This window comes from Bos taurus, chromosome 23, assembly GCF_002263795.3.
Source record: "Bos taurus isolate L1 Dominette 01449 registration number 42190680 breed Hereford chromosome 23, ARS-UCD2.0, whole genome shotgun sequence".
Classification (NCBI taxonomy): Eukaryota; Metazoa; Chordata; class Mammalia; order Artiodactyla; family Bovidae; genus Bos; species Bos taurus.
Genome location: NC_037350.1, coordinates 29,894,558 through 29,915,170, shown reverse-complemented (window position 1 = coordinate 29,915,170; position 20,613 = coordinate 29,894,558). Strand labels below are relative to the sequence as shown.

At 36.5% G+C, this 20,613-nt stretch overlaps 2 protein-coding genes across 2 annotated transcripts; both read right to left on the bottom strand.

Annotated features, from left to right (window-relative positions):
- Positions 1-3,913: 3,913 nt before the first annotated feature.
- OR2AD1 (olfactory receptor family 2 subfamily AD member 1) lies at positions 3,914-4,885 on the bottom strand. Its single transcript, NM_001390325.1, has one exon. The coding sequence runs from the start codon at positions 4,883-4,885 to the stop codon at positions 3,914-3,916; it is 972 nt and encodes a 323-aa protein (NP_001377254.1).
- A 13,719-nt stretch (positions 4,886-18,604) lies between these two features.
- On the bottom strand, positions 18,605-19,567 carry OR2W1 (olfactory receptor family 2 subfamily W member 1). The gene has a single exon (NM_001390323.1). It carries the CDS (start codon positions 19,565-19,567, stop codon positions 18,605-18,607), a length of 963 nt encoding a protein of 320 aa, NP_001377252.1.
- Between the last annotated feature and the right edge of the window lie 1,046 nt (positions 19,568-20,613).

Genomic DNA, 20,613 nt, shown 5'->3' with positions numbered 1-20,613 from the left:
TTTTTGCAGTTGAGTGTATGAGTTCCTTATATATTTTATATATTAACTTCTTAGTAGATATATATTTTACAAATTTTCTCCTATTTCATAGGTTGTCTTTGCATTTTTTTTTTTTTTTACTGTGCTTTTGGTGTCATATCCAAAACAACCATTCATTTTCCCCTATATTTTCTTCTAGGAGTTTTATGGTCAGGTCATGAAATTTCAGTCTTCAATCCTTCTTTGAGTTAATGATTGTCAGGGGTGTAATACTTTGAGTTAAGTATTGTGAGAAGTCTAATTTCATTTGTTTGCATGTGGCTATCCAGTTGTTCCAGGATCATTTATTGAAGAGACTGTCCTTTGGTCATTGCATGGTTTTGGCTCCTTTATTGTAAATTAATTCTCTGTATATGTATGAGTTTATTTCTAGGCTTTCTATTCTTGTTCCATTGACCTGTGTGTCTGTTTTTAATTCCAATACCATACAGTTTTGATTACTATGGCTTTGTAGTATAGTTTAATATCAGGAAGTGTTGTGCCTCCTAGTTTGTTGTTTCAAGATTGGTTTGGCTATTTAGGTTCATTATGGTTCCACACAAATGTTGAATTGTTTCTTCTATTTCTGTGAAAAATACCATTGAAATTTTGATAGGGATTGTATTGAATCTGTAGTTTACCTTGGGTGGTAGTATGGGTATTTTAACAATATTAGTTCTTATGATCTATCCTTGAGAATATTCATGGGTATTTGAGAAGAATATGTGTTCTGCTATTCTTGGATGGAATGTTTTGTAAACATTAAGTCCATCTGGTTTAGTGTATAGTTTAAGTCCAATTCACACACAGAGAGTTGAGGGTGAGGTTTGAGGTACTCCTAGATATTTTTTTCTTTTTGCTAATGGATTCAAAAAAGACTAAGTCCATCCCCATCAATTGCTTCTGATCATCTTCCCATATGAGATTCCTAATGTTTTATATAAAAGGAATAATAGTCAAATAGAACTAATTACAGTAGTTAATATTTATTGAGAACTTTAATTGCAGACTATACTAATTACAGACTATACTAACACTATGTGAAATATTTTTCTTAATCCTCTGTGTGGCAATGAATAGAAGTACTCAAAAGTGATCCTGAGATGTCTCTCTAGGTTGCCTAGGAAAGGAGCTAGCTGGAACTGGGGTTTCCCCCTCTTTTTGGAGGGAAGGGGTGCACTTAAACTCAGTTTTCCACTGGACAAGTGCCTTATACACCCTAACAGGATAGGCTCCAACTTTCCAGGTATCCATGGTCTTCAGGTGCTAGGCAGCTGGCCTTCCTCAAACAGTTGTCATCTAAACCCAGACTGCCTGGCAACCAAGTAGTCTTGATGTCTCACTAAGAAGTAGAATTCAAGTTTACCTTTTGAGAAGGTAGAACAGTTGTGTCAGGACTAGAGCAGCTTGACCCTGACACTGATTAACCTCTCCCTGATTATGAGAGATTATGAGAGGGTGGAAGTACTTTGCCTCTTGTTTCTGACTCTTGGTTTCCTGTGTTTCCCCAATAAATCTTGTTCTTGGTTCTCACTGTGTGATGTTGCTGTATTTATCCTAATGCCTGTTGCACCACATTCTTGCAGCAAATTTATGAATTAGAGATGCTGGGGATATCGAGAGGATGTGGGTAGAGTTTGCCATCTTCTCAGGAAAGAGTGTGATTATAAAAGTGTATGTGTGTGTGTGTGTGTGTGTGTGTGTGTGTGTGTGTGGAGAGCTAGGTGTAGGCTGGAGGATTGGTTGATGAAGGAAAATTTTTCCGACCCTATGAAGGTGGGGATCCGGAACGCAAAAGAGAGTAAAGTGATCCGGGCCTCAAGAACCTCATGCCCAAGCAAATTCGGCCAGAGTTAATGGGCTGCAGGTTGTCTGATGAAGATGGGTGAATTTCGAACTGGAAAATCTGGAAACAAAAATCTGCCACTAAGGGAGACTGAAGGCCGGGCTCACTGCTACAGAATTGTGGTGAAAAAGCAAAGGGGAGAGTCAGTTTCCTTATAAGAACCGCTGTGACCTTCTTAGCTCTTAATAGAATGTCAGTGCTTATATCTTGAAGGACCATTTTTCATAGCACCACCTTGTGGCAGTAAGCCGAAATGGCAGTAGTGAACTTAGATACTAGTCCTTTCCTGGTCGGGTAAGCGAACTGATATAAACTCATTTTTGGAATTTCAGGTTTGGAGATCGTTCTGGGGGAAAGGCAGTGCAAAATGGAGACAACGTTCTGTTAATATTGCTATTGGGGGCTGATGAATAAATTGCAAAATAATGAAAATAAAGAAAAGTAATGGGCCATATTTAATTTCATGAAATGTTTCTTACCAGCAGGACAGCAAGGATGGAATCCTTTCTTTGATATTTTGGTTGGCGCACAAGAACTTAAAACCCATCATTTTCATGTGGCTACTGTGAATGTGCACTTAAAATATTAGATAAACATATGTTAAAGTTATGTTACTCTTTGATGTTATTTCCTTTTATGATACTACTGTTTCTTAAAAAAATTATAAATTCTCTTGAATCCTCAACTCCAAAGAAAAATGTATATTTTTACAGAGTAGTGGTAATAATTAGTGTCTTCTTCAAAAAGTATCTGATGTTTCTGACAAATGTCAAATAGCTAATATTCTTTCTCACAAAGGAATTGCTTTTCCTAACAAAGGTTTGCCTTTGTTTAACAGAACTGAAAGTACAGGTGAGAAATAGCCTAATGTCAGTTTTTCCCAAATATTTGATCCTTCAGGCAGATGGTGGATTCATTTGCACTTGAAATGACATAGCAGTGGCACTGTAGATGTGAAGACTCTTTCATTTGCAGAGATGATTTTCAATCTCTTAAATTATCAACTTGTAGAGAAGTTTAATTTATTCTCCAGCATAGAGATCCCCAGATTTTGAATGTACTTACTAGTAAAACAAAGTAAAAATGAAATTAAACATATGATTACTAAATTTTTGTTTTGTCAAGGAAGAGCATCAAAACCTTCCCCCCAAATTACCATCTACTACTGCGAGTTGGTGATGGACAGGGAAGCTTGATGAGCAGCAGTCCATGGGGTCACAATTGGTCGGGCACGACTGAGTGACTGAACTGAACTGACCACTATAATTCAAGAAAAGAAAGAACATTATAAAGCGAAAGTGCAAGCAGATAGTGTTAAATAAGGAATAGCCCTTTTTATTACTTCTGTATAAATGGTCAACTTGTAGTTGTTGTTTATTCGCTAAGTTGTGTCTGACTCTTTGTGACCCCATGGACTGTAGCCCACCAGACTTTCTGTCCATGGGATTTCCGAGGCAAGGATACTGGAGTGGGTTGCCATTTCCTTCTCCACGGGATCTTCCCAACCCGGGGATCCAACTTGTGTCTCCTGCATTGGCAGGTGGATTCTCTACCACTGAGCCACCAGGGAAGCCCCAGCATAGTAGCCCTCTGGTCTTTTAAAACTTGAGGCAGAAGGTGGAATGGGTGTTGGTGAGTTGTTAGTCTTCACCACAGTCTCCTCTGGCAAAATCAGGTGAATGAAAGAGTGTTATTTCTAATATAAGTGATATGTCTGGGAAGAAAAAAATCAGTACAATCTTATCTATAATAGATGCTTATGAATAATATTTCCTCAATCTTTTGTACTTTGCTATACTTCCCACATTTCATAATTATTTATTTATCTGTAGTCCCTGATTAATCTTGAAGCTTTTAAATGTATGAATTACATTTTATTTATGTATATTTATTTATCTGTCTCCTTATCATTTATCCCTACTTCCTATTTATTTACAGTCAGTACCTAGTACAATTCTTGGTACATGGTAAACACTCAAGAAGTGCTCTTTAAATAAATGTATTGATTGATCTTCTGTTGGGAAAGGTCAATATTATTTCTTTAACTCTCTACACTCTGATTTTTCCACTTAATTCATGACTTTGCTGACCATTTTTTTTAATCCACAATATTCTCTTTATTGCACTCTTTACATCTTTGTTTCTTAAAGTGTATATCAGAGGGTTAAGGCTGGGTGTTACAATTGTGTAAAAGAGAGTAAGGAACTTCCCCTCATCTTGCAAGGTACTAGTATGTGGCTTCATGTACATATAAATGAGTGTTCCATAAAACAGAGATACTACTGTGAGGTGGGAACCACATGTATTAAGGATATTTTGCCACCTTGCTGCTGACTTGATTCTCATGACAGCTTGAGTGATGACTCCATATGAGATGAGAATTAGTGACAGAGGTACCAGAAGAAATACTACTCCAAGAGCAAAGACAACAACTTCAATTACTTTTGAATAGACACAAGCCATCTTGATCAATGCTGGCATCTCACAGAAAAAGTTATCCACCTCCTGGTGCCCACATCTTGGCAACTTCAAAGTCAAAGAGCAAAGAATTAAGGCACTGCCAAGACCACCTAACCAGGCAGTCAACACCATCTTCTGGCAAAGCTCAGGGTGCATTATTACTGTGTAGTGAAGAGGTTGACAGACAGCAGCATAGCGGTCATAAGCCATTACAGCCAAGAGAAGACATTCTGTGGCTCCCATGTCAAGGGCAAAGAAGAACTGGAGCACACACCCTCCATATGTAATAGACTTTTTTGGACCCCATAGATTTACCAGCATCTGGGGGATAATGCTAGTTGTGTAACAGAGGTCCACAAAAGACAAATTGGATAAGAAGAAATACATGGGCATATGGAGCTGGGTGTCTAGGTAAGATACAAGAATGATCGTTGTGTTTCCTACCAGTGTTATAATATAGAAGATGAAGACAACCACAGAGATGATGTGTTCCAATTGGGGCCGATCAGAAAAGCCCAGAAGGATGAAGTCTGTTGTGGAACTTCCATTGCTGGTTCCCATTGCTCCTTTTGAAAAACTAGGAAGCTATACCATGGGAAGAAAAAATAGTGTCAGCCTTAGGTAGAACTAAAAACCTCTGAAGTTTGTCATGAATATCCAAAGGTCACTTATTTGCATGCTTTCTCCCATTTTGGAACACCTCTTAACATATCTGCTGTGTTCATTTTCCAAAATCTCTACCTATTTCATTATATCCATAGTGGTTTTATTTATTTATTTTTTATTTGCCATGCCATGTGGCTTCCAGTATCTTAGTTCCTTGACCAGGGATTGAGCCTGGGACCCCGAGAGTTAAAACGTGGATCCTAACCACTGGATTGCTAGGGGATTCCCCAGAATGCTTCTAAAAATAATTTTTGACCACTGAGTCACACAATATTTTTCTTACAAAGCTGTTGAGCTTAAGGTAAAAGTTAAATGACATTTTCCTGGGGTAAGCTGTACCATTTGCTAACAATTACCTTCCATATTCACTTCCAAATGTCTATATCTCAACCTTTATAATCATAATAATAATTATCATCACAACCAGCATCCTCCTCCGCTTTTTCCTGCTTTTCAACATTGCACTGTTGTTCTTGTATTAATTTTTTTTTTCTTGTATTAATTTTGATGTTCTTCACTATCCTGCCCTTTTTTTGTGCAATGTGTTTTTGGTGCCAGGAAAAATACTTTTTAATTAACCTTTATTTATGTGTACAGATGCTATAGATTTCTTTGAACACCTTTATGAATCTTATTATACCATCTCAGCAGTCTTATTGATTTGTTGTAGAGTTAAAAGTTGAACTAATTCCAGAAGGCTTTGGTCTCCACATACACATGGTAGCAATCTGCATTAGCTCCTATTTACTTGTCCCTTCAGCAAAATTAACAAGGCAGTTAATTGAAACAAGAAGTTTATTAAACAATCAATGAGTTGTTTTTCCCCATGGAATTTACTAATTACATGAGCTTATCCTCTGGTTGCTTTGGAACTCTATAGGTAAAACTATCACCTAATTTCAACTCTAAAAGAATATAGATAAGGGATACAATTATATCAGTCTTTGTCTGGATACGGTATCATATCATTAAACAGATGGAATGTCTAATTACTGAGTTAGTTTATGAATTTTTTAATGTATATAAACTCTAACCATGAACTTCAGATTTAAATGTATACTTTGCATTTATAGTGTCTTTGGGTCATAGAATAACAACCTATTTGTTACAGTTATAGTAAGATAAGGTAAAGATAAATTACCTACAGTATATCATTTTTATAAGCATTTTAGTTAGAACATTATGTATTATAATCATGATGAAAGAACTGTTATTATTAAGTAGTATGAAATAGAGGTGTAGTTTTTCCTCAATAAAATGGAAATGTAATTTAATTATGAGTGTCCAGTTTCTATGCTGTAGATGTCAGACTAAGTTAAGCCGATTGCTTAAGAGCACAAGTTCTTGACTCAGAGTGCTTGGGATCAAATTCCAGCTTCACCACTCAGAAGCAATGTGTCCTTGGGAAATTTATTTAACCAGTCTGTCTACTAGGTTCTCTACCTAGTGTTATGTGAAGGGATATTGTGAAGGTTAATATTTGTGAAGACACTTGGAAGTGAATCCTTCTGTGGAAGGATTTCCAATGAAGGCCTAAAGCCTTCATTCTCGTTTAATTCTATAAATGAAAAGCTATATTCGCCTACCCCCAAATCATTGTTACTCTATTTATCCTTCATTTCCTTTTTCATGCTGGTGATTCACCATGTGGTCTACAACTAAACTGGAATGCTTAAATATTTTTTGGCATGATTTTTTAGGTGCACAATCATGTACACAAAATTACTTTCAAATACAGTGTACAGATTGAACCAATAAGCTTCAGAAGGAGGAGAGGACTTGATTTCCAAAATGACTTGATTACAGAATGCACTTGGCTTTTTTTGACCACTTCAGGTTGAGATAGTTTTGGGAATCAAAAGGCCACAGAATTTTAGAGTTGAAATGAACCTCGGGCACCATGAATCCAGCCTTCTATCCTGCATAGAAAATCCTTTCACAGGAAGATGCACTTCCACTCCTATTTTCATAAATTCAGTAACAGGAAAGTCATTTGCACATGAAGCAGCCTCTTTCCTTTAATCAGTGTCTCTTACTTCTTATTTTGAGCTCAAAGGTGCCTTTGTAACATCGGCACTGGCTCTTTTTCTTTTTTCTGGAAATAAATACAGAATAAGTCAATTGAACATAGCTTTATAAAGGTAGTTTTATTATTAAAGAAACCATATATACAGAAAGAAAAATAAAAGCTAGGTCAGCTAAGGTGAATATTTTTGTAACTGACACGGAGGTAAAAAAACAGAATGCTGCCAGCCACCCTGGGAGCTTCTCTTTGTCCCTCATTCCAGTCATAACCCTTCTCTGTCCTTGAAAGTTCCACTATCTTGATATTTATAGTAACCACCTCCTTGTATTTTACTAGTTTAATTACTCAAATGTGCATCTGTAGACTCTATTGTTTAATTTTGTTCATTAAGAATTTTTATATGTCTTTTAAGTCTCTTTTAATATTAGAATCTATTGTTAAGTATACACTTACATTTATGTTCCCAGACCAAGTGCATAAGTCACTGAACGATCTTTAATTACTGTGCTCTTTTGGTTGCAATCCATTGGATGCACCATGGTTTATGAAATGCCTCAGAATAGTGAGTTTAGAAGTAAACACAGTGCACCAGGTGTGCTACACTGTTGAAGAGAATAGTGACAGTCTATGATTTACACAATGTTTGTAAAATATTTTAGCTAGTTTTAGCAGGTGGAAAACATTACAGTCTTCATTTAAGCTTTGGATTATGTAAGGCCCCTTGTTAGAAGTGCTGTGAAGACAGGAGTTATACTTTATGTAATTTAATCTTGTGAACCCAAATATAAGACTTCATCTTATGCTTTTTAATATTTTGGTTTAAGCCTTGAAGTCTCAAAATTTAGATATCATTTTAAATTTAAAAGTCAATATGATATAAAAAGGAGTCTTAGAACATGAGAAGAAGAGATAGATGTTAAAAGAGGCATGCTATATTTTAATTAAAACTCACTTTCATTTTTCAGAGTATGAACTTCAGTTTCTAATAATGTAGCATAACTTTACATTTTACTTTCTTCAGTGAAATCTAAGACAAATGAACCAGACATATTTAAACATAACTTGAGTGTACACAATGATATGGAGATAAAACTAGATACATAACATTTCATAGTTGTCTAAAATTTTATAAAAAAAAGATCTTAAATGGATCTTTTATAACTGTAAAGTACGATGGTACATTGCTGTAACCATGCAAAGACAAAGCAGAAAAATACAATATAAAAGTAGTTAAGACCCCCAACTCAGTCAGACCATCAGTTATGGTATTAGAACACCCTTTAGCTACCTTCTCACTGTGTAGAATGAAGCAAACTAATTATCTTCTTTAAGCCAAAGTTTCCTCATCTGCAGAATAGTTATTCTAGAGCACCTGCTTCATAGAATGGTTTGTGAGGATAATTAAATGATATATTACATATAACCTGTTTAGTAAGATGCTCAGCATAGAGAACATTTACTAAGTTAAAATATTCACTAACTGCTCTTGTTGAAATTTAATATAATCTTCATTCCTGAGAGGGAATTAGTGTCTTAGGGTTTATTTTTATCTCACATATCTATCACATATTTGCTTTAATGTTAGACTGAGATCTAACATCTGTGCTACCTAGGATCTGTTTTCTACTCCATGTCTTCTGTTGGAGATAGCAGCGAATACTTACCAGAAGAAAAAAATATTAGAAGGTAATTATACTTTCATGAGGGTAGAATTCACAGTTGTCATGCTCTTAAGTAGTCCAGATGTACTCCTGTGCACACTATGATGATCCTTCATTTCATTGATAATTCAGAAAACTTGTTTGGCAAGTCACTGAGCCTATGAAATATTGGAATAGCCACCAGTTTCTTATATTATTAATAACATGACAATCACATTCATGTTTAAATACAACAGCTGAACTGAGATTAAATAGAGGTCTCCATCTAATGTGGATGTTGGAGAAAAACTAGATGTAGGACTGGTTGAAGATTTGAAGAATTAGATTTTGTTAAATGTATTTTCGATAGTATATTTGTAGTCTTTTAGTGTATACTTTTGTTAAATGCATTTGTAGATAGATTTTTGCCTAATTAAACAAAGAGAGTGCTATGTTGGTGTGCGTATACTACAAGAATCGTAATGATGTAGCAGGGAAATATTTGTGTGCAATTTTAAAGGCTACTATGTGGATGTGATTTAGACCTTGGGGACTAGTGCCCCACAGAGGTGATTAACAAATCTTTGACTATGGTCAGAATCTTATCTAAACAATTTTATGAAAAGTTCCCTTAAGACTTTGGGGTCTATCCATTATCTGTTTAGATTTCTCCCATGGAAATTAATTTCAGAGGTAAATTTATATATTGCACTGAAGTTACTATTGCATATTATAAATATAATGTAAACCATATTTATTAAAATAACACATTTAATTGAAATTTGGATTATTCAACAGGTAAGACATCAAGTTGGAGAAATATAGGCAATTGTCTAGATATTGTGTGTCCATAGGAAATAAGATATATGATTAAAAAATCATGGAATAATTAAAATTCTAGGTTCATGAGCTATATAATCACTGTTTCATTTTCAATAAATTAAGGATAATACTGTGAATACATTTCAGCCTGCCCTTCTGTTCAAGAGCTGAAAATTTTCTAATAGCTTAGAGCTGCCTATGTGGCTTCACACTGTCCAGTCTGTCTTCCTGCCCGACTCCCAGGGGAATCATGGTCTTGATTTCTGTGTTCATCACATACCTGCATTAGGATATAATTTATACATTGACACACTCCCCTACATATGTGGAGAATGTCTAAATAGCCTGTATTTTTTCTATGTGCAACTTCACAGAATTTGTCTATTAGTTCTTGGAGTTTTTTTCGTTAGGTCTTTAGGATTTTCTATATCAAAGATCATGTCATCTGCAGAGACAGTTTTACTTCTCACTTTCTGATTTGGATGCTTTTCATTTCTTTTCCTTTTCTAGGATTTCCCAACTATATTGATAGAAGTGGCAAGAGTGGTCATCATTGTCTTGCCCTTGATATTCGAGGAAAAGCTTACAACCTTGTACTAGTGAGTATGGTGTTTGCTCTGGGCTTGTCATATATGATTCAATGTCTTTACTAGTAATTGGTCTGTTAGATTTTCTACCAATATTTCTTTCTAATCCAATCTTGGTAGGTTGTATGTTTTTAGAAATTAACTGTTTCTTCTAAGTAGTTCAATTTATTGGTATAGTGTTTTTTGATCCTATCTATTTTGTGTGGTAGCAGTTGTAATGTCTTTTTCATACTTTTTTTATTTTTGTCCTCTTTTTTTGCTGATGGAGCCTGCAATGCATTTAGTAGGAACTGCATCTTTTTGTTGCCCTCCAAGGGTCCTGCTGCTGCTGCTAAGTCGCTTCACTCATGTCCGACTCTGTGCGACCCCATAGACGGCAGCCCACCAGACTCCCCGGTCTCCGGGATTCTCCAGGCAAGAACACTGGAGTGGGTTGCCACCTCCTTCTCCAGTGCATGAAAGTGAAAAGTAAAAGTGAAGTCGCTCAGCAGTTCCCGACTCTCAGTGACCCCATAGACTGCAGCCTACCAGGCTCCTCCATCCATGGGACTTTCCAGGCAATAGTACTGGAGTGGGGTGCCATCGCCTTCTCCTAGCTGCTGCTTTTTCAGGCTCTTCCTTCCTCACGGTCACCACTCCCCGAGTCTTGCAGCACATCTCAGCATACTGAATTTGGTGAGAAAGAAGTCGTTTGTTTGTCAGTGTCTTTGTTGCACAGCTAGGGAAGCCGGTTGCTCACTCAGGTACTCTCACATTCTCCCAGTGGAGAAATCACAGGCTAAGGAAGTCTCCTTTGGCACTAAGCTGTGACACCTTGGAGGAGAGGTGGTAGGTAGTAAAGTAAAACTGTTCTTCTTAACCTCATCAGTGTGTCCATCTTGTATTTGTCTCTGCTCCAGTGATGTGCTGGTACTTCTCATTGGACTCCCAGAGTTTCACAAAGGCAGTGCTGTCTGTTGGTGATTGCACAGATCATCCTGAATATGCAGGAACCTTAGACTATGGCTTGCTTTTCTAATTGCTTAGTGGTGTCTTTGGAAGAGACAAAGCTTTAATTTTAAAAAGTTCAACACATGAATTTTTCTTTTATGATTAGTCTTTACCTACTCTAAGCTTATGAAGATATTTCTCTATATTTTATTCTAGAAGCTTTATATTTTAGCTTTTATTTTTAGTCAGGGATTCATTTCAAGTTAAAGTTTTCTGTATGGTGTGAGGTAGAAGTTGAACGTCAGTATTTTCCATAGAATATCCAGTAATTTCAACGCCATTCATTGAAAGATTATCTTTTTCTTATTAAATTTTGACACCTTTGCAAAAAGTCAGTTGACCCTATACATCCATTTCTGAGCTCTCTATTGACCTATTTGTGTATGGTTAGGCCAATACTGCACTGTCCTGATTGGTGCAGTTTTATAGTAAATCTAGGAATCAGGTGATGTCATTCCTCCAGTTTTGTTCTTCTATGAAGATTTGGGGATAGTGTAGGTTTTTGCATTTCCATGTCAGTTTTACAATCAGCTGGTGAATTTCTTAAAAAAAATTGGTTGATTTATTGGTTTCCTATTGCTGCTGTTCCAAACTACCAGAAACTTAGTGGCTTTAAATAACATGAATTTATAATCTTACATTTTTGGAGACTGGACGTCCAAAATGGATATCCCTGAGAAAATCACAAGGTGTTGGTAGGGTTGCATTATTTTCTGGAGGCACTAGGAAGAATTCATTTTCTTGCACTTTCCAGTTTCTAGGGGCTGCCATGGTCATTGGCGTACGGATTCCTCCCCTCTTTAAGCTAGGAATGGCCAGTCTAGCGTTTCTCACATTGATCACATTGACTCTCCTGCATCCTTTTTCCTTCATTTAAGGATGCTTCTGGTTGTATTGAGTCCATCCATATAATTCAGAACCCTCTCCATATTTTAAGGTTTCTGAATACCAGCCTTAATTCCATCTGAAACTTTAACTCTTTCTTACTGCATCACATAATATATTCACAAGTTCAAAGGGATAGAATGAGGACCTCTCTGGGGGAGCCATTATTCTGCCTACTTAGTTGGAGATATTTTGAATCTGGAGATCAGTTTGGGGAAAATTGACATTATAACAATATTATGTCTTCCAGTCCACGAACATGGTCTAGCCCCATATTTATTTAGGCCTTCTTTGAGTTCTCTTAGTGATGTTTAGTAGTTTTCAAAGTAGAGATCTTGTACATCATTCATTTAAATTTATTCTATTTAAGATGCTATTGTAACTGATATTATTTTACACTTTCAATTTTCAATTGTTATTGCTCATATGGAAATATAATTTGGTTTAAATTTTCACCTTGTATCGAGCTACCATTCAACTTCACTTATTAATTCTTGTTACTGTCTCTACTACAGTTTTAAATTGAATTTGTGTTTGTCTTGTTCCTGAATTCAGGAGGAAAATATTCATTATTTCATGATTAAACATAGTGTTAGTTCAAGCTTTTTTTTTTTGTAACTAGTCTTTTCTAAATTAATTAAGCACCCTGCAACAGAGAATCTGGCTGACACTGCCATCCAATCTGCATCTTGACAACCATTAATCTAGAGATGAAATACTGGTATCTTTACATCTTCACTTTCTAGAAAAGAATACTTCAGAGAACAGTCTCTACCTGCCTCCCCCTTTAAATTCTTACATGAATATATCTAATAGTTTTCACTTTCTAGCCCTTATAGTACAAGAAACCAGACAGTGTGATGCTAAATTGGATTCTGAGTACAAATCAACAACATATTTCACATACTGGTAACAATTTTTCTTTAGTCTCTTGGTTCTTGGATATTTGACACTCTCATTGATCTCTTGCTTGACTGCATTAATGCTGAAAAATTTAAGAAATTACATGAATTGTCTACTATCTGAGCTATTTCATATCAGAAAATTTCTGTTTCTTTCATATATAAAAGACAATTTACTTGGACATAGGATTATTTGCTAGTGAGTTTTTTTATTGCAGACTTTCAGTGGGCATTTCACGGCCCACACTTAATATATCTTTTTTACTTTTTAAAAGTAAAGATGTTACTTTCAACATCTTTGCTGCCATCAAAGTCACTGTATCTATTTCTTTCTTTGCACCTGCAATTTTGGCACTACACTACAAAATGTTAACCCACAAAAATATAAAGTGAAAGTGAAGTCGTTCAGTCGTGTCCGATGCTTAGTGACCCCATGGACTGCAGCCCACCAGGCTCCTCCATCCATGGGATTTTCCAGGCAAGAGTACTGGAGTCAGTTGCCATTGCCTTCTCCAGAAAAACTGCTGCTGCTGCTGCTAAGTCACTTCAGTCTTGTCCAACTCTGTGAGACCATAGACGGCAGCCCACCAGGCTCTCCCATCCCTGGAATTCTCCAGGCAAGAACACTGGACTGGGTTGCCATTTCCTTCTCCAATGCATGAAAGTGAAAAGTGAAAGTGAAAGTGAAGTCACTCAGTCGTGTTCAACCCTCAGCGACCCCATGGACTGCAGCCTTCCAGGTTCCTCTGTAAAGAGTACATGAAATGATGGACTGACCCAAATTTCTGAGCATCCTATTCTAGATTTTCTAATTTTATAGGGCTTTTGTTTTCAATCTTGTCTGAGCACTAGTCTTTAGACAAATATAATTCATTTCTTCGGGAGGTGGCATTGCTGTGTGGCTTAAAAAAAATCCTATAGATGATTCCATTACATATCATCTTTTAAAAAATACATCAGAATAAATCTTGCTATGAGAAAATGAATTTGTTGATAAAATGGTTTTACCTTCTTAGAGACACCTTTGTCTCTTAAACATAAATATAAGAGATTCTCAGATTACAATTTCCTGATTTTTCAACCATTGATCTATATATTTAATTGTAGATCAGCAATTAACATATTGATAACCTACTCTGTAGCATGAAATTAAAAAAAATTCTTCCAAAAAAAATTGGAAAATTGTTTATTGATTCATTTAATGATATTTCTGTAAAATCTGTCAGCAGATTTTTGATCTCTGCTGTATCTCCAGTATCTATTTTAGTAGTGACAAAAAGTAGGGACTCACTTAATATTTGTTGAAGGCTGTAATTGCATACTTTCTGGTATTAAAATAATTTTATACAGATGGCTAACAAGCACATGAAAAGATGCTCAACATCACTGAGTATCAAAGAAATGCAAATCAAAACCACAGTGAGGTACCATCTCATGCCAGTCAGAATGGCTGCTACAAACAATAAATGCTGGAGAGGGTGCAGAGAAAAGGGAACCCTCTTACACTGTTGGTGGGAATTCCTTAAAAAACTGGAAATAGAACTGCCATACGACCCAGCAATCCCACTGCTGGGCATACACACCGAGGAAACCAGAATTGAAAGAGACACGTGTACCCCAACGTTCATCACAGCACTGTTTACAAAGCTAGGATATGGAAGCAAGCTAGATGTCCACTGGCAGAGGAATGGATAAGAAAGCTGTGGTAGGGGGAGGAGCCAAGATGGCAGAGGAGTAGGACGGGGAGAACACTTTCTCCCCCACAAATTCATCAAAAGAGCATTTAAATGTCGAGTAAATTCCACAAAACAACTTCTGAATGCCGGCAGAGGACATCAGGCACCCAGAAAAGCAACCCAACTCTTCGAAAGGAGAGAGAAGAAATACAGCTCCACCCACCAGAACACCGACACAAGCTTCCCTAACCAGGAAACCTTGACAAGCCACCTGTACAAACCCACACACAGTGAGGAAACGCCATAATAAAGAGAACTCCACAAACTGCCAGAATACAGAAAGGACACCCCAAACTCAGCAATTTAAACAAGATGAAAAGACAGAGGAATACTCAGCAGATAAAGGAACAGGATAAATGCCCACCAAACCAAACAAAAGAGGAAGAGATAGGGAATCTACCTGATAAAGAATTCCAAATAATGATAGTGAAATTGATCCAAAATCTTGAAACTAAAATGGAATCACAGATAAATAGCCTGGAGACAAGGATTGAGAAGATGCAAGAAAGGTTTAACAAGGACCTAGAAGAAATAAAAAAGTGTCAATATATCATGAATAATGCAATAAATGAAATTAAAAACACTCTGGAGGCAACAAATAGTAGAATAACAGAGGCAGAAGATAGGATTAGTGAATTAGAAGATAGAATGGTAGAAATAAATGAATCAGAGAGGATAAAAGAAAAACGAATTAAAAGAAATGAGGACAATCTCAGAGACCTCCAGGACAATATTAAACACTACAACATTCGAATCATAGGGGTTCCAGAAGAAGAAGACAAAAAAAAAGACCATGAGAAAATACTTGAGGAGATAATGGTGGAAAACTTCCCTAAAATGGGGAAGGAAATAATCACTCAAGTCCAAGAAACCCAGAGAGTCCCAAACAGGATAAACCCAAGGCGAAACACCCCAAGACACATATTAATCAAATTAACAAAGATCAAACACAAAGAACAAATATTAAAAGCAGCAAGGGAAAAACAACAAATAACACACAAGGGAATTCCCATAAGGATAACAGCTGATCTTTCAATAGAAACTCTTCAAGCCAGGAGGGAATGGCAAGACATACTTAAAATGATGAAAGAAAATAACCTACAGCCCAGATTATTATACCCAGCAAGGATCTCATTCAAGTATGAAGGAGAAATCAAAAGCTTTTCAGACAAGCAAAAGCTGAGAGAATTCTGCACCACCAAACCAGCTCTCCAACAAATACTAAAGGATATTCTCTAGACAGGAAACACAAAAACAGTGTATAAACTCGAACCCAAAACAATAAAGTAAATGGCAACGGGATCATACTTATCAGTAATTACCTTAAATGTAAATGGGTTGAATGTCCCAACCAAAAGACAAAGACTGGCGGAATGGATACAAAAACAAGACCCCTACATATGTTGTCTACAAGAAACCCACCTCAAAACAGGGGACACATACAGACTGAAAGTGAAGGGCTGGAAAAAGATTTTCCATGCAAATAGATACCAAAAGAAAGCAGGAGTAGCAATACTCATATCAGATAAAATAGACTTTAAAACAAAGGCTGTGAAAAGAGACAAAGAAGGTCACTACATAATGATCAAAGGATCAATCCAAGAAGAAGATATAACAATTATAAATATATATGCACCCAACATGGGAGCACCACAGTACGTAAGACAAATACTAACAAGTATGAAAGGAGAAATTAACAATAACACAATAATAGTGGGAGACTTTAATACCCCACTCACACCTATGGATAGATCAACTAAACAGAAAATTAACAAGGAAACACAAACTTTAAATGATACAATAGACCAGTTAGACCTAATTGATATCTATAGGACATTTCATCCCAAAACAATGAATTTCACCTTTTTATCAAGCGCACATGGAACCTTCTCCAGGATAGATCACATCCTGGGCCATAAAGCTAGCCTTGGTAAATTCAAAAAAATAGAAATCATTCCAAGCATTTTTTCTGACCACAATGCATTAAGATTAGATCTCAATTACAGGAGAAAAATCTATTAAAAATTCCAACATATGGAGGCTGAACAACACTCTGCTGAATAACCAACAAACCACAGAAGAAATCAAAAAAGAAATCAAAATTTGCATAGAAACGAATGAAAATGAAAACACAACAACCCAAAACCTGTGGGACACGGTAAAAGCAGTCCTAAGGGGAAAGTTCATAGCAATACAGGCACACCTCAAGAAACAAGAAAAAAGTCAAATAAATAACCTAACTCTACACCTAAAGCAACTAGAAAAGGAAGAAATGAAGAACCCCAGGGTTAGTAGAAGGAAATAAATCTTAAAAATTAGAGCAGAAATAAATGCAAAAGAAACAAAAGAGACCATAGCAAAAATCAACAAAACCAAAAGCTGATGCTTTGAAAGGATAAATAAAATTGACAAACCATTAGCCAGACTCATCAAGAAACAAAGGGAGAAAAATCAAATCAACAAAATTAGAAACGAAAATGGAGAGATCACAACAGATAACAGAAATACAAAGGATCATAAGAGACTACTATCAACAATTATATGCCAATAAAATGGACAACGTGGAAGAAATGGACAAATTCTTAGAAAAGTACAACTTTCCAAAACTGGACCAGGAAGAAATAGAAAATCTTAACAGACCCATCACAAGCACAGAAATTGAAACTGTAATCAAAAATCTTCCAGCAAACAAAAGCCCAGGTCCAGACAGCTTCACAGCTGAATTCTACCAAAAATTTAGAGAAGAGCTAACACCTATCCTACTCAAACTCTTCCAGAAAATTGTAGAGGAAGGTAAACTTCCAAACTCATTCTATGAGGCCACCATCACCCTAATACCAAAACCTGACAAAGATCCCACAAAAAAAGAAAACTACAGGCCAATATCACTGATAAACACAGATGCAAAAATCCTTAACAAAATTCTAGCAATCAGAATCCAACAACACATTAAAAAGATCATTCACCATGATCAAGTGGGCTTTATCCCAGGGATGCAAGGATTCTTCAATATCCGCAAATCAATCAATGTAATACACCACATTAACAAATTGAAAAATAAAAACCATATGATTATCTCAATAGATGCAGAGAAGGCCTTTGACAAAATTCAACATCCATTTATGATAAAAACTCTCCACAAAGCAGGAATAGAAGGAACATACCTCAACATAATAAAAGCTATATATGACAAACCCACAGCTAACATTATCCTCAATGGTGAAAAATTGAAAACATTTCCTCTAAAGTCAGGAACAAGATAAGGGTGCCCACTTTCACCATTACTATTCAACATAGTTTTGGAAGTTTTGGCCACAGCAATCAGAGCAGAAAAAGAAGTAAAAGGAATCCAAATTGGAAAAGAAGAAGTAAAACTCTCACTGTTTGCAGATGACATGATCCTCTACATAGAAAACCCTAAAGATTCCACCAGAAAATTACTAGAACTAATCAATGATTATAGTAAAGTTGCAGGATACAAAATCAACACACAGAAATCCCTTGCATTCCTATACACTAATAATGAGAAAACAGAAAGAGAAATTAAGGAAACAATTCCATTCACCATTGCAACGAAAAGAATAAAATACTTAGGAATATATCTACCTAAAGAAACTAAAGACCTATATGTAGAAAATTATAAAACACTGGTGAAAGAAATCAAAGAGGACACTAATAGATGGAGAAATATACCATGTTCATGGATTGGAAGAATCAATATAGTAAAAATGAGTATACTACCCAAAGCAATTTATAGATTCAATGCAATCCCTATCAAGCTACCAACAGTATTCTTCACAGAGCTAGAACAAATAATTTCACAATTTGTATGGAAATACAAAAAACCTCGAATAGCCAAAGCGATCTTGAGAAAAAAGAATGGAACTGGAGGAATCAACCTACCTGACTTCAGGCTCTACTACAAAGCCACAGTCATCGAGACAGTATGGTACTGGCACAAAGACAGAAATATAGATCAATGGAACAAAATAGAAAGCCCAGAGATAAATCCACGCTAATTTTTTTCTATGACTTCCAGTTTCTCCTTGATTTTGTAGATTTGTGGTCAACTCTCATCAGCTTCTTCAGCGCATCTTTCATGTCCTTATTCCTTAACGTATAAATGAGAGGGTTGAGACTTGGAGTGATGATAGTGTAAAAGAGAGTGAGGAACTTACCCTGGTCCTTGGAGGCATTGTTACCTGATTGCAGGTACATGTAGATAATAGTTCCGTAGAAGATGGACACTACGGTGAGATGAGATCCACAGGTATTAATTGCTTTTCTCTGGCCTGCTTTTGATTTCATTCTTAGCACAGCTTTGGTGATGTAGCCATAGGATATAAGAATAAGGACGAGTGGTGTAAGGACAATGACAATGCCTAAAGCAAAAACAGACATTTCAACTGCTGTGGTGTCTATGCAAGCTATCTTGACCATAGCTGGCAACTCACACAAGAAATGATCCAGAAGGTTGTTTCCACATCTAGGCAAATTCAGGGTGAGTGTACATAATACCACAGAATTGGCCAGACTAATACTCCAGACTATGATAACCATCTTGAGGCATAAATGTGGGTTCATGATGACCAAATAATGCAAGGGCTTACAGATAGCTGTAAAATGATCATAGGACATAACAGCTAGGAGAAGGCACTCAATGGAGCCAAACCACATGTAAACATAGAGCTGAATGATGCAGCCCACATAGCTGATGGTCTTATCATGTCCCCACAAGTTAACCAGCATCTGGGGGACGATGCTGGTTGTGAAACACAGATCTAGGAGAGATAAATTCCGGAGGAAAAAGTACATTGGTGTGTGGAGATGGGAATCCAGGAGAGATGCAAGAATGATGGCTGTGTTACCGACCAAGGTAATTAAGTAGAAGACAGTGACAACTCCTGACAGGACCGTCTCCAGTTTGGGATGGTCAGAGAAGCCAAGCAGAATGAAGCCATGTAGAGAAGTATAATTTCTCTGGTCCATAATCCTTCAGTGTCAAATCCAAAAGAAGAGCAGGTGGAGAAGGTGAAGGACGATGAGGATGAATGGGAGGAGGAGAAAGAAAAGGAGAAGGGAAAGGAAGAGGAGAAACTTGTCAACAAAGACTATCTGAATAATTTAAATAAATATAGAACTAAACAAAGGTAACAAATTTATATTACTAGTAAAAATTAAAGCCAAGTAATCTGATATTTGTTGTAGGTTCTTTTATGGTGATGAGTTGAATATATTTTTATATTAAACTTATGGAGTTTTACTAAGGGTCTGAATTTTCTCATTGTGTAAATTTGAAAGTTTGGAATAGGTTTGCTTCTATGATTATTTATAATTTTCATTGACTATGTACAGTGAACATGCTATTTTACTTGGTCAGTGGATTCACCTATATGATATAATTATTTGGCTAATGTTAGAATGAGGAAGAGTATTCCTTTTTTTTGCATATCCTAGTGAATAGCACCTTTGGTCTTCTAGTTTGATATGCAGGAGATCTGGCATTTATTCTTGGCATGTTTATCTCTCTCATCTCCAATATGTAACATCACCAAAACTTGTAAGTTTTAATGCAAAAATATATTTTAATTGTCCTCTCACTCTAAAAACTTACATGATCAGTGCCCTAATCCAAATCACTGTCATCTCTATTCTGCTGCTGCTAAGTCGCTTCAGTCATGTCTGACTCTGTGCGACCCCATAGCCGGCAGCCCACCAGGCTCCCCTGTCCCTGGGATTCTCCAAGCAAGAACACTGGAGTGGGTTACCATTTCCTTCTCCAATGCATGAAAGTGAAAAGTGAAAGTGAAGTCGCTTAGTCGTGTCCGACTCTTAGCGACGCCATGGACTGCAGCCTACGAGGCTCCTCCGTCCATGGGATTTTCCAGGCAAGAGTACTGGGGTGGGGTGCCATTGCCTTCTCCAATCTCTATTCTAGATTCTGGCAATAATCTTTATTCCTTACTTCTAGTTTTATGCCTTTACATTTTTACAAGATTAAATAAAATCACATTATCCATGTGCCCAAACCTAGC

Excerpts from the sequence above, each read along its gene's own strand:
- OR2W1 (NM_001390323.1), bottom strand. The coding sequence starts at position 19,567 with ATGGACCAGAGAAATTATACTTCTCTACATGGCTTCATTCTGCTTGGC.
- OR2AD1 (NM_001390325.1), bottom strand. The coding sequence starts at position 4,885 with ATGGGAACCAGCAATGGAAGTTCCACAACAGACTTCATCCTTCTGGGC.